The sequence below is a fragment of the Malaclemys terrapin genome, chromosome 8 (assembly GCF_027887155.1).
Source record: "Malaclemys terrapin pileata isolate rMalTer1 chromosome 8, rMalTer1.hap1, whole genome shotgun sequence".
NCBI classification, from domain to species: domain Eukaryota; kingdom Metazoa; phylum Chordata; order Testudines; family Emydidae; genus Malaclemys; species Malaclemys terrapin.
In genome coordinates this window covers 58,184,819-58,198,807 of record NC_071512.1, presented here as the reverse complement: position 1 = coordinate 58,198,807, position 13,989 = coordinate 58,184,819, and the positions used below count along the sequence as shown (strand labels likewise).

At 46.4% G+C, this 13,989-nt stretch overlaps 1 protein-coding gene across 1 annotated transcript in view; it reads right to left on the bottom strand.

Moving 5' to 3' along the window:
* PRG4 (proteoglycan 4) overlaps positions 1 to 13,989 on the bottom strand; it is a 42,311-nt gene that overhangs the window by 20,056 nt on the left and 8,266 nt on the right. Inside the window, exons 4-6 of the mRNA XM_054038477.1 lie at positions 13,214 to 13,333; positions 5,098 to 5,226; positions 59 to 223 (exon numbers count right to left, since the gene is read on the bottom strand). Of these exons, the coding sequence (XP_053894452.1) occupies positions 59 to 223; positions 5,098 to 5,226; positions 13,214 to 13,333 (414 nt within the window). The remainder of the gene's footprint in view (positions 1 to 58; positions 224 to 5,097; positions 5,227 to 13,213; positions 13,334 to 13,989) is intronic.

Sequence of the window (13,989 nt, the reverse complement as noted above, 5' to 3'; positions counted from 1 at the left end):
ACTGTATATACAGTTTAAATTTCATTTCTGTATTAGGCTATTTGATCACAATCCATACCTTTCATTGTATCCTTCACTTTTCTATTGTTTTTGTTTTTAATTTTATTTGTTTGGTTTTTTTCACTGGGGTTTCTTGCTGAAGCCTTTGTTTTCCGAATTGTTGTGGATGACAACGAGGAAGACGATGAGGAAGAAGATTTCTGTTTCTCAGATTCTGAATGTTCTGCAGCCAAGTAAAATAATTGGTGAAAACAGAAAGTCATGCAAAATAAGATGTGTAAGAAGCTAATGCACAGTTTAAAACAAAATTGCTCTCAAAAGATAAAGATTTGGAGTAAATAAGATGAAGATGTGAGGTGTAATTTGAAATTTTTTGCCTCCTTAACCATCAATGAATGGAAGCAACACTCAGTAGGAGGTAGCAGTGCTGCCAAATCTTGTGATCATATTGCATGAAAATATGACCCCATGGCAGCCTCCTTTAATATTGGAAGACTGATTTTAGAGCAGAAAGTTCTGAGGTTTATTCCCCATTTCATGTGTGTATGGCTGAGCTGGTGGCTGTTGTCTATGTAAAGGCAGTGACAGATCAGCTGTAAAGGGGTTTAAAATCAGAAAAAGCTCAGGATTCTAACAAAGAGTGTACAGGACCTGCAGAATAGACTAAAAAGGGAAAGTCCTAAGAATTCAAATTCAGACTTTCTGCCTTTGGAGAAAAAAAAAATGGGGACACGGGAAAGATATAGGGCCTGATCCTCCTCTAATTCATGCCAGTGGAGTTACTTCAGATTTATTCTGAGAGAGGAGAATCAGGCCCATAATATTTGTCAACCAATAACTTATTTCAGACTATATATTAAAAGGGGGTCATTTGAAAAGCTTGGCCCTTAAATTTTTAATCATATTTAAACATACATTTATCCCTATCTTCTGATTTTAGAATTGTTTGTAATATACACCTCTGAGATATAAGTGGTACATAACCAGAAACCCTGTGGGGCTAAAGGCATTTCAAAGGAGTCTCCCGTACCTGAGAAAAATTGGCTTAGAAGTTTTTTTGTAAACTTTACTGGAGATCTTTAAAACTAATAAACAGGAAAACACTCTCGTACAGGGCTTTTCAATCTTTCTCATATAGTGGACCACTTCATAAAATTTATGATCCCTAGGAGGATCTGCTTCCCTCTGAATCTCCTAATCCCAACTGCACACCTTCCCTGTTGTTATGATAAAGCTTTGTTATCTGACAAGTATTAATAGGAGAATAGTAAGGCGACAAAAGGAAAATTAGCTCACTTTACTGCAACTGCATGGTAACATCTTGGTTACAAGTCCTCCCATTTTGTATTCTGTGCTTTATTTCCTCTCCATGAACTTAGATCAAAACCTGCTTGCCTTACTCTTTGTTAGTAGTCCCATTGACTTTAGTCAGATTCTACTTGCATATCTAAATTGATCAGGAATTGGCCTTAAGTGTATAAATGCCTAATCTTTCATTGTATCGTATCTCCAAAATATTGTACAGTTTTGTTCTGTCCTTCTATATGATTTGCTTCAATTTTGGTGTTATCCACTATCCGACCTAAGTTTACACACCTATTTTCCCAAAAACCTGACAGACATGCAACGTCTGCATGTGGTTCAGAGCAATGCTCATTTAGCTTCTCAAAAAAGCCACTGGAAATCTTTAGATCTGGGTGTGACAGTGTACCCCATAAGGCTTTATGGGGAGGGGGTGCTTATAAATGTATGTATGACATAACTGGAATATGTTTTGTGCTGCCTGTGCCAGGTAACATAACTCCGTAAAGGTTATGGTCTACTATATCTATTCATCCTATTTGTATATATATATATATATCATTTTCTACTTGAGGTTAAGAATATGGGCTGTTTGCTGGCTTGGTTTCTAAGTAAGCTTTGGGAGGCATTTGATCAGCTTCTTTAGGAAGGAATTCGCCAGGTTAAGTACCTGATCAGGAAACACTTGGGGAACAATGCATCTTGGAATGCTCCAATCCACACGAGAAGTCTTCCTGGAGACAGGCAAGATACCATGTGGACAATGGCGTCGGCCTGTAAAGACTGAGTCATGCAGGGGCATGTGACTTGCCCAGGTGACTCCAGAACTCCATCTTGGAGCTGGACTTTGCAGAGGAGGGGGGTCTCCACCCACAAGAGTCTATTTAAACCCGTGGGAGACCCCTCCATTTTGTCTTCAGCTGGCTAAAGGAGGAGCCTCTCCACACCCCCCCAGGATACTTGAAGGAGACTCTAAAGTGCCACAAGTACTCCTGTTCTTTTTGAAGGAGACTGAAACAAAGGACAGTAACTACAGGGGGTGTGAGTGATTGCTGGACCCAGGCTAAAAGGAGATTAGCCTGTAAAAGGGAGTGCTCTGGAACTGGTGAGGAAATTATCTGTATTTAGTTTGATTAGACATAGATTTGCGCATTTTATTTTATTTTTCTTGGTGACTTACTTTGTTCTGTCTGTTACTACTTTGAACCACTTAAATCCTACTGTCTGTATTTAATAAAATCACTTTTTATTTAGTAATTTACTCAGAGTATGTATTAATACCTGAGGGAGCAAACAACTGTGCATATCTCTCTATCAGTGTTATAGAGGGCGAACAATTTATGAATTTGCCCTGCATAAGCTTCATGCAGGGTAAAACGGATTTATCTGGGTTTAGACCCCATTGGGAGTTGGGCATCTGAGGGCTAAAGACAAGCACACTACTGTGAGCTGTTTTCAGGTAAACTTGCAGCTTTGGGACAAGTGATTCAGACCCTGGATCCGTGTCTGGAGCCAGACGGGAGTGTCTGGCTCAGCAAGACAGGGTGCTGGAGTCCTGAGCTGGCAGGGAAAACAGAAGCAGGGGTAGTCTTTGCACATCGGGTGGCAGCTCCCAAGGGGGTTTCTGTGATCCAACCCGTCACACTGGGCTATTGCTAACAGCAAGCATTGCTGCTTAACGAGTGTTAGACAACACTGTGATAGATCTGTCTCTCTGTAGATCACCTGGAAGTGCTCTACAGACCACTGTCTGAGAAACACTGCACTTGTAAACGTACTGTAGGAACAATACTGTATTGGCAAAGCATTATAGACTAGGTCTTTCTCCCGTTTAACATCTGCAATATACAATAAATGGATTTGGATCCTTTTTAAAGATTCTCGCTGTCTTTTAAAAAGTTAAAATGAATGTAATTTCTTTACCTTTGATCCACTGTATTATCTCTCTATGGGAAATTATTGCCATTATTGCAAACTCCACTTTGCAGGAGTTTTAAAGGTTTATCTGTTTAAAAACCCTCATACATTTGCCTAGGGTTACCATATTTCAACAATCAAAAAAGAGGACGGGAGGAGCCCCGCCCCCATCCTGTCCTAGCCCCGCCCCTGCCCCTTCCACTCCCTCCCACTTCCTGCCCCCTCAGAACCCCCAACCCTCCCCCCCACTCCTTGTCCCCTGACTGCCCCCCAGGACTCCACCCCCTCCCTAAGCCTTCCTGCCTCTTGTCCCCTGACTGCCCCCTCCTGAGACCTTCCCCACATCCTAACTGGCCCCCTAGGACCCTACCCCCTACCTGTCCCCTGACTGCCCCAACCCTTATCCACACCCCCACCCCCTGACAGCCCCCCCCAGAACTCCTGACCCATCTAAAGCCCTCTGCTCCCTGTCCCCCCCCTCCTGGGACCCCTGCTCCTAACTGCCCTCCAGAACTACCTAAGCCTCCCTGTTCCTTATCCCCTAACTGCCCCTTCCTAAGACCCCTCTCCCTAACTGCCCCCCAGGACCCTACCTCCTACCTGTACCCTGACTGCCCAAAACCTTATCCACCCCCCCAGAAAGCCCCCCCTGAACTCCCGACCCCCCTCCGCTCCTTGTCCCCTGACTGCCCCCTCTTGGGACCCCTGCTCCTAACTGCCCTCCAGAACCCCACCCCCTACCTAAGCCTCCCTGTTCCTTGTCCCCTAACTGCCCCCTCCTGAGACCCCCCCACCTGTACCCTGACTGCCAAAAACCTTATGCCCCCAACCCCCAGACAGCCCCCCCCCGAACTCCTGACCCATCCAACCCTCCCCCTGCTCCCTGTCTCTTGACTACCCCCCCACCCCAGAACCTCCCTGCCGCTTCTCTGTCCCCCGGCTCCCTTACTGTGCTGCAGAGCAGCGCGCTCGGAAGTGGGGAAGGGGAGCAGGGTCGGAGCTCCAGACAAACGGCCGGCGATCTGTGAATGCAGGGAGGGAGGGGGAGGGAGAGAGCGGAGGGGAGTGGTGTCAAGTTTCAGGAGAGAGGAGGGGGGAAGTGCAGGAAGGGCTCTGGCTCTGGCTGTCGGAGCCCCGGCTGCTCTGTAAGCTGCGCGCACGCTCTGTATGGGGGGGAGGATGGGAAGTCTGGACATTGACAAATTCCCCCCGGACGCTATTTTTAACTCGAAAAAGCCGGACATGTCCGGGGGAATCCGGACGAATGGTAACCCTACATTTGCCATGATTGACCCCTGGTGTTACTATTGTAGTGAATAGAGTTACATCAAGTTTGAATCTGTCCCAGTCAATATAAGCATATGAACTTCAAGGTCACCCTATAATCTAACAAGTTATTATATACTATAACAACACTAGGAAAAAAAGGTATTTTGCACCTTCCACAAAATTATGGGTATTTTCTGAAATTTTATGCAGCCTGGCTTAACTGGAGCATCAGACCCTTGCTGTGTCAGTTTCCCCTCTCAGCTCTGTCAACACACTGCTGTCCTGAACTATTGTACTTCTGTTTTTACAGTCCTGGACTCTTCCTGAAATTGCTAATTGTTCATATAATCTTTATTTAGATGTGAATGAAAATCCACTAGGGATCAAAGAGAGATCACCACACTTTTCTAACATTTATATTAGCAGGGATAGATCTTAAAAGCCAATAAGCTCTTCTCTAAGAAGTAGATGATGTAATAAGTTTTATAAATAAGTCTGGTAGCTGTCTGGTAATGTCTCATATTAGCTTTCTATATCCAGAACTGTGGAATGACCTTTAATATTCATTCAGGTAATGCCCAGTTCCATTGCATTTGTATTCTTTCCTACCTTCCATAACTTCATGGGATTGTACTACTTTCTTTGGCTTCCTCTTCTTTGCATTTTTAGATGACCGTTTGGCTGTTGTTTTGGTGACCAAAGGAGCTGTTCTGGATGATGATGATTTCGTAGTAAGTGCTGAAGCCAAGAAAAATACTGTGTGTTAATGGGAGTTCCATTCTCATTCAGCATCAAACATATAATCGTTAGCAAATGATATGGAACAGCTGCAATACATTTCCATTATAAGTCTAATTTTGCTCCACTCCCTTTATTCTCCCAAACTTTTGCAAACCCGCCCCCCCCCCCCCCACCCACACACAAGTTCATTTTCAGCCTGAAGCTTCTCATGCGTAATCTAAGGACAGAGAAGGCCTTTTTTTCTGAAAGATTGAGATTAGTTGAACACTTTTCACTAATGGGATTTTGGGGTGGGGAGGGTGTTCGCTTTTTTTAATTTTGTTTAACTTTTATGTCCACTTACTCTAGCTAAAAAATGTCTTGGGCTACAAACTTTGAACATGTTTTTCACATTGGTCCTCCATGAGAACTAACTCATAGTCAGAGTGTTATCTTTTGAGAGGCCCTAAACATTTTTTAGTTATTTAGTTCATTCTCCATACATATGACAATTTCCAGGAGAGGTGGCCTTCAAGAATTAATAATTCCTTGAGAGAGAGTAGACATGGAGCAAGTGGGCAAAGTCAGATCTAGGGGCGGCTCTAGCTTTTATGCCGCCCCAAGCACAGCAGGCAGGCAGCCTTCGGCTGCTTGCCTGCGAGACGTCCCCGCTCCCATGGTTTCGGCGGCATGCCTGTGGGAGGTCCGCCGGTCCCATGGTTTCGGTGTACATGCCGCCGAATTGCTGCCTAATCCGCAGCACCAGCGGACCTCCCGCAGGCATGCCGCTGAAGGCCGCCTGACTGCCGCCCTCACAGCAACCGGCAGGCTGCCCCCCGCGGCTTGCCGCCCCAGGCACGCGCTTGGAGCGCTGGTGCCTGGAGCCGCCACTGGTCAGATCCAGATATTAGATTAGTCCCCTTAGGTTCAATTTTGAGATTAAATTAGGGTTTGGGTTCAGATATATTGTTCTATATATGTTCTATATATGTTCAGCTATGTTCAAACCAGAACCAGAAAATAATTTGGGATCCAGCAGTGAATCTAAACTGTGAGTTTGGATCAGGTAGTGAGACAAATAGCAAAGGTTCAGGTAGCAGCCAATTGTCCAGCCATGCCAGAAGAAAAACAGGACGCAATGGAGATAGTTTCACTATTTTATTCACTTAAAGTATCGGGCAACAAATTGTACAGTGCAGGTCATTATCCTTTTTTTATTAATTTCCACATGATCCCTGTAGTGGAACTCCCTGAATTTGGGGCTGCAGCAGGCCAGTGGGCCTGTGCAGACAGGGACCCAATCGGGGAACGCCTTATAGGGAGCTAATCAGGGCCCAGATTGGAAGGAGCCAATCAGGGCCAGGCTCAGCCCTATAAGAAGGCTGCTCAGGACAGGAGCAGGCGGTCTGTCCCAGGCCTTTGACAGGGGAAGGTCTGTCTCCAGGCTGGGAGACTAGCACCCGGGACAGCGCAGTGCTGGGCAGGCCCTAGGGAGCAGAGGGTAACTCCAGCCCAGAGTCTGTCAGGCTGCAGGCCCTGAAGGGAGGGGCCAAAGGGGAAGTGGCCCAGGGACGTGGACAGATGGAGGGAGAGAAGGAGGGCAGGACGGCTGCCACTAGAGGCTGCCACATCAGCCAGGACGCAGAGAGACAGCTGATTGATCTCCCCCCTGATCCCCCGGAAGGGGGCGAGGATGAACTAAGGGGCACTGCTGGAGGGCAGTGGCTTGAAGAGGATGCCGTGAGCTTGGGAGCAACGCAGGTCCGGACACGCCACCCGAGGACAAGATGATGGACGGGACACCACCAGGAGGGGGCGCTCCACTGGACAGAGCTAATTCCCGAGACAACCAGTAGGAGGCGCCAGGTCCCAACCCCGTCACACGTGGTGAAGAACATGGGCATAGCGGTCCGCCCCTGACACAAGGGGCAGAGCAAAGGACTAGGCAGTTTGTGCCACAGCGAGAGACTAAGAGAGAGACAAAATGGTGGAGAATCAAGACTTTTATTGGAGGGCTTGGGTGGCTCCGCTTGCCAAGCAGCAGAGCGAGGTGCTCTGGCTGCTACGGGGGTGGGCATCCAGACCCTATAGGGGACCAGGTGCCAAGGGCGAGAGGCCAGGGCTGGGCCTGGGCTCAAGCAATGTTTCGCCTGTGGGCGAAAGGGCCACTTCAACTGGGAGTGTCCCTACTGGGAGGGAGCAAAGAGGCCCCACCCAGAGAAGGCACCCCCAATGAGAGTAACAGCGGGGACCCCAGCTTGTTGGGTCTGTGGGGAGCAGGGACACTTAAGGAGAGAGTGCCCCTACAGGGCTCCCAAGGCCCGGGCCAGCCCAGAAGGAAGGGCTAGGGCCAGAACAAGTAGGGATAGGGCCATGGCAGGGGGAAGGCGCCAAGGGTGCTTCCACTGCCACACCAAGGGCCACAGAAAGAGGCATTGCGCCCTGAGGCAGAAAGGGGGAGTGCCTGAAGCCAAGGCTCAGTCTGGGACTAGCCGCCAGGAAGGGGTAGTCCAGGCTGAGGCCCCCAAAGAGAAGGGGTCTGGGGTACCCGCATAGGGGCCGGGAGGGCTGATTTGGGAACCCAAACGGAGCTGGGAACCCACGTAGGACCAGGGAGGTCTACGGTGGGGACCCAGACAATAGAGGAAGGAGTCAGGTTGCTCCAGTTAGTGGAGGACCTGCGCTTTGAAAGATTCCCTGAGGGCCCAGCTGCGAGGAGCACAGGGGCGCTAGGGAATCCCCCCTGAGAGGGCTCTTAAGGGGGAGGGTGTGTAGTGGGGCGGCTGTCCCACTCCCTGAATTTGGGGCTGCAGTGGGCCTGTGCAGACAGGGAACCAATCAGGGAAGGCCTGATAGGGAGCCAATCAGGGCCAGGCTCAGCCCTATAAGAAGGTTGCTCAAGACAGGAGCAGGTGGTCTGTTCCAGGCCTTTGACAGGGGAAGGTCTGTCTCCAGGCTGGGAGACTAGCACCCGGGACAGCGCAGTGCTGGGCAGGCCTGGGGGAGAAGAGGGTAACTCCAGCCCGAAGTCTGTCAGGCTGCAGGCCCTGAAGGGAAGGGACTAGCCGGTGCGAGGGGCCGAAGGGGAAGTGGCCCAAGGATGTGGACGGACAGAGGGAGAGAAGGAGGGCAGGACGGCTGCCACTAGAGGGTCCCTGGGTTGGGACCCAGAGTAGTGGGCGGGCATGGGTCCCCCCACCTTTCCCCCCCTTGCCTTGCACCCGGCCGACGGAGTGGCCATCTAGAGCTGCACCAACCCCCTGCCAAGAGGGGAGTGACTGAGGCAGTTGGCCAAATCGGCCAGGACGCAGAGAGGCAGCTGATTGATCCCCCCCAGAAGGGGGTGAGGATGGACTAAGGGGCACTGCCCGAGGGCAGTGGTTCGAAGAGGACGCCGCGAGCTTGGGAGCAACGCGGGTCCGGATACGCCAACCGAGGGCGAGACGACAGATGGGACACCACCAGGAGGGGGCGCTCCACTGGATAGAGCTAATTCCTGAGACAATCAGTAGGAGGCGCCAGGTGGTGAGTCCCAACCCCGTCATAATCCCCAACCATGTCTCAGCTATCCTGCTGCGAGGATTCTACCACCCTCTCCTCATATGAGGTGAAAAGGGACTATAAAAGCAGAGGAGTTGGCTCATCATTGCTCCAGATGTAGGAGCATCAAATCTCCCTTACTCGACCCTCTTAAGGGTTGCTTTCCTTCAAATCCTTTCCCAATCCACTTTATTCGATAACCGTATCCCTTCTATACCAAGTACCTGCACTAGACATCTACCACTAGTTTTACATGCTAAGTTGCAACATTATAATTAGGGCTTCGTGTTTGTCATGGAGGTCACGGAAGTCATGGATTCCATGACTGTCCCTGACCTCTGTGACTTCTGCAGTGGCCAGTATGGATGGCCCAAGAGCCACCTGAGCAGCTTGAGCAGTCCCGGGCTAGTCGCACCAGCTGCTGCTGGAGCAGTCTCGCCCTCGCCCTCCCCTTCCCCTACCCCCCAGCAGCAGTAGTTTGGCTGTGGGGGGGCTGTGGGTTGGGGTGCAGGGCAGTGCTTACCTGGGAGGGAGGGGGCTCCCCAGAAAGGCAACAGGAACTCCCCTCCCTCAGCTCCTAGCTCCACATGCTTCCTCTGCCTGCAGGCACTGCCCCCGCAGCTCCCATTGGCCTTGGTTCCCAGCCAATGGTAGCTGCAGAACTGGGGTTTGGGGCAGAGTGGAGGCAGCATATGGAGCTAGGAGCTGGAGGTCGCCGCTTCCCAGAAACCGAGTAGGGAGCCTGCTCCAGCCCCACCAACTGCTCCTCCCCAGCACCCGCAGTGCTCTCCTGGGCTGCACCCTCCCAAGCATCTGTGGCACCCCCAAGCACCTATGGCATCCCCCGGGCCATGACCCCCCACAGCAGCCGTGCCCCCTCCCCAAGTTTTAATCGGGTATATAGTAAAAGTTATGGACAGATCACGGGCCATGAACTTTTATTTACTTCCCATGACTTGTCCTTGACTTTTTACAAAAAAATACCCGTGACTAAAACATAGCCTTAATTATAACCTACTCCACCCCAGTGGACCCCAGACCTCCTGTGGGGAAGGTGGAAAAAACCACCCTGCGTTGGCCAATCTGGCAAAGAGAGAAAAATTCCTTCCCAGTTCCTCAAGGAAATGGTCAACTAGTGTAATTCCCACAGTCTGTCAAGAGAGAGTCAGTCCTTTTGCCAGGTTCATAGGTGGGAGGTTGGTAAAAGATGGCTTCACTGCGTATGCATAGGGTATAAATGCGCGCACTTGCGTACCACTCTTCTGGTCAGCAGGAAGGGCAGTGCAGTGACCTTCTCTTGACATCAACCCAACTGCCTCCTGTCCATCCCTGTAACCTTTCCTCCACCTTTCCCCACCCATTGAAGGGGGGCCCTTATAAGAGCCCATGTAAATTGCATGAAAGAAATAGCTAGAGCTCAGAAGATTTACAAGCTTTTTTTGTTGCAATCAAAGACACTTATAAATATCATAAGAGAAATAAATGTGGTTTATGCATTTTTAACTATTAGAACTTTCATGTGATCATCCTTACACTCATTGAGTAGTCCCTTTCTCCCCAAGTAGTCCCATGGAAACCAACGGGGCTAGTGACACATTAAGCTAGTATTCAAGGTGAATAAGACTAGGAGAATAGAGCCCATAATTTATATTGAGGAATGTATGCAATTATTGAATGAAAATGCTTTGGGGCCTGGATCAACTCCTAGTGAAATCAGCAAGAGTTGGATCAGGTCCAGGCAGGTGACTTTTCACGGGGGAAAAAAAAAATAAAGAGGAGGATGTAGGAAAAAAAATTACTTCAGAAGTTGTACATTTTTTTAAAATCTTTTTTACATGGGAGTGCTATATTAACAATGATTTGTGTGAAGTGTGAACTGTTTATTGAGCTCCACCCCAGCAATGCATCAGAGCCTAGTAGAGACTGAAGTGATTGGAATCAACATTGCAGAGAGGAGACAGGATCAACATGCATGGCAGCTTGAATTTCAGCAGCCACGACAAGGTCAGGATAGCCAACTCTGCAAGGTGTCCCCTAAAATCTTTTTAAAAAATAAACAAATAAATGTTAAATGGTCTAACTGCCAGTTAGCTTCAGCCATTCAAAAATGGTTTATTGCTACAGCTTTAGGGAATTCAATGAAATACAATAAAATAAAAATGTGAATTTCATTTTTCTTCCTACAGATGAAGATGATTGTGCTCTTAATAAAAAAAAGTCAGGTCTGATTTTTATTAACACTAAGACCCTTTTACCCATCGTGCTGGAAGTGTACAGTACAGGGGCCTTAAAGTGGCTCTAAATTGGTCATTGATTTTGCTCCTTTGCAAATAACCCTGACCACTTGTCAAACTTTTAGGGGACTTGCGGCCCAAGATAACAATTTGACTGAATTTCATTTTAGACAATTCTGTACATTTTCTGTCACTTTTTCCATTGCCGCTACAAAATGAGACTTGGCAATGTGTTATGACATTTTTAACATGGTACAATATGATATTCATTAAATTTTGGTAAGACATTAAAAAAATCCACCTTTGTTAGGTCAACTATTCTTAAGTAACCTTGCTTGCTTGCTTGCTATTTAAAGAGTGTTCACAGACTGAGCAGTGAAAGCAAAAGAGGTGCCATTCGTATGGATTTCCTCCAATTTAAACATTGAATAGCAGATACACACCTAAGCTTTGCAGCAAAATGTGGTTGCCTCCCTATTTTTCTCCTTTGCTATGCAATGCTAATGTTACTTGCAAATCTATGATGCAATTGCTTTCTCTGGGAAATTAGGGGAGGTGGAGTGAAAGTATTCACTATAAACAAAACTTTGCTTAGATAGTTTAGAAATGAGCAAATAATTTAAATATTTTTGTAGGCAATAATTCTGCAGAAGAACATTCATTTTTAATCTAGTTCTTTCTGCTCTTGCATTAGTAAGAGAAGGTCTTATTTTAAGCACCAACTGAAAAGAGTCAGTGTTGAAGCAGAGGTCTGAGAAAGCAGGAAGCAAAGAGGGTAGGGAACCCAAATCAGTGATGAAAATCAGACAGTGTCACCTGATGCACAGAATCTTCCTAGCAGTTCAATTGGACAGAGGGAAGCATTTAAAGGCAGCAGCCTGGTAGTTTAGACCTTAAATTCATGTGATGTTCATGAGTTAGTACAATATTCCCAAGACTTTAATTAGATGTTTTCACTTTTTCCACACAAAGTAAAACAAAAAACCTGGTAGTGGTTGGTTAAAAATGTTCTGTGAACAGAATAACATTTGGGATGGTAATTAATTTTTTTTTCCCACAATGTTCATGTTGATTGTTGAACTGCTGACTTTAATATTGGCTACAATAATGCCCTGGAGATTCTGTGATCTCAGAAGGTAGTATCTCAGTGCCAGCTGCATATATCAGTTTCATGCAGATAAGGGTATTAAGGCACAGATTCAGCAAAGCACTTAAGCAGATGCTTAAAGTGTATGTTTAAGTGCTTTGCAGAATAGGATGGGATTGCTTACATGATTAAAGTTAAGAATGTGCTTCCATGCTTTGAAGCCATGTCTTAGTGCTACTGAAAGCTTTAGAATAGATCTCCCTGGAGAATGAAGTTCTGCCTTTATCCATAGTACAGGTGCAGCTTCGAAAGCAGCAAGACATGGTTTGTCACACTACCCTGCCATATACATATACATATCAACCCTAACCTACAGGGAACACCTGCATGGGGTGTGGGGGTGTGAATTTTCCTTGTCTAACCTCTCTGTACCCTACATGCATAGAGTCAGATTCTCTGCAGGTAGAGTAAATTTCAGACTATATCCCATTACCAGTACTCTGAGCCATCCAGTTCCCCACACTTAAACCTTCAAATTCTACATTTGCATGTAATGACATTGAAGTCATTGGAGTTATACCTGCAAAGAATCTAGGCTTGAAAGTAGTATTATAAATCATGGGCCTAGAATTGTGGGGTGTGGATGTTCCATATAAAGACTAAAAAAAAAAAACAAATTTAAAAAATCATTCCCTACAAATTCTTTTCTTTCTGGTGATTTCAGCAGTTCCTGTTCATAATAAAGCTCCTACTCTTGAGAGTCTGTTTTGTTAAAGAATTTTTTTATCACTAGTTAAGGACTGTATGAAAGCATTAGCAGTTAGAAGACTCAGAAGGTAGCTCAGAGCAGTTAATTCAGAGAAGAATGCCAGTAGGTATTTCAGAGCATCTATGTTCAAATAAAGGAATGTAACCAGACCATTAATTTAATCACCTCCTCATAGTTCCTGTTTTCCATATGCGAGGGTTCTGTTAATGAAAGGCAATGATTGATCCTATTTCCATTGAAGTTAATGGCAAAATTCCTTTAATGTGAGCATTATTAAGTACAACATATGTGGCGCTCTTAATCTGCTGCAACACTTAGGCAGCTACATTAAATACATAAAATACAGAAAGCCATTTATAAGGAAAGTACACTCACCTTCTTCACAATGTTTCTGATAGTCTGGACAGCATTTCCCAAATTTTTCGCAGTCTGCGTCACAGTCACATTCTCTCCCTCTTACAAAAGTTTCAAAGCAGCGTCCTTTACAGGAGAGTTCTGCACAAGGCAAAGCAAGAGGTTCAGCCTTATTGCCTGCTTTTGTTGTTGTTGTTCTACAGTGGAACCCTTTTATAGTGAAGTCATTAATTTTTGTTGCTATAAAGAACAACTTCATATAAGCACGTAGTCACTCTGAGTTTGATCTGAAGCCCATTTAAATGAATGTAAAGACTCCCATTGATTTCAGTGGGTTGGGAATCATGTGCTGTAACTGGAACTGCAGTTTGCACATTGTGGTGTACTGAAACAATTTAGGATTTACATTCTGCTTCACTAGAAGCTGTTTCATTATCTCAGAGTTCACTATAAGAAGGTTCCTTTGAATAGGATTTCCTTCCCCCTAGTCAGAGGTGATGTCTGTGAAATATTGGGCCAGATGTAAAATGTTTCAAAGAGGGACTGAATTTAGATTTAACAAAAAAGTTATACTGGGCCAGATTTTCAAATGGGCCCCTCAACCTCTACACCATTTTGCATGAGCAATTATTTGTGTCGCCAACATTAAAAATAGTGCACATGGAAAAAAAGGATTTGCTTGAACATGTCATGGGTTAGACTGTCTGATATACACATGCTATTTTTGGAACGTGCAAATGGCTATGCATAGAAAATTACACAGTCCTTTTCTGCAAATTTGTCCCCAATGTTAATTA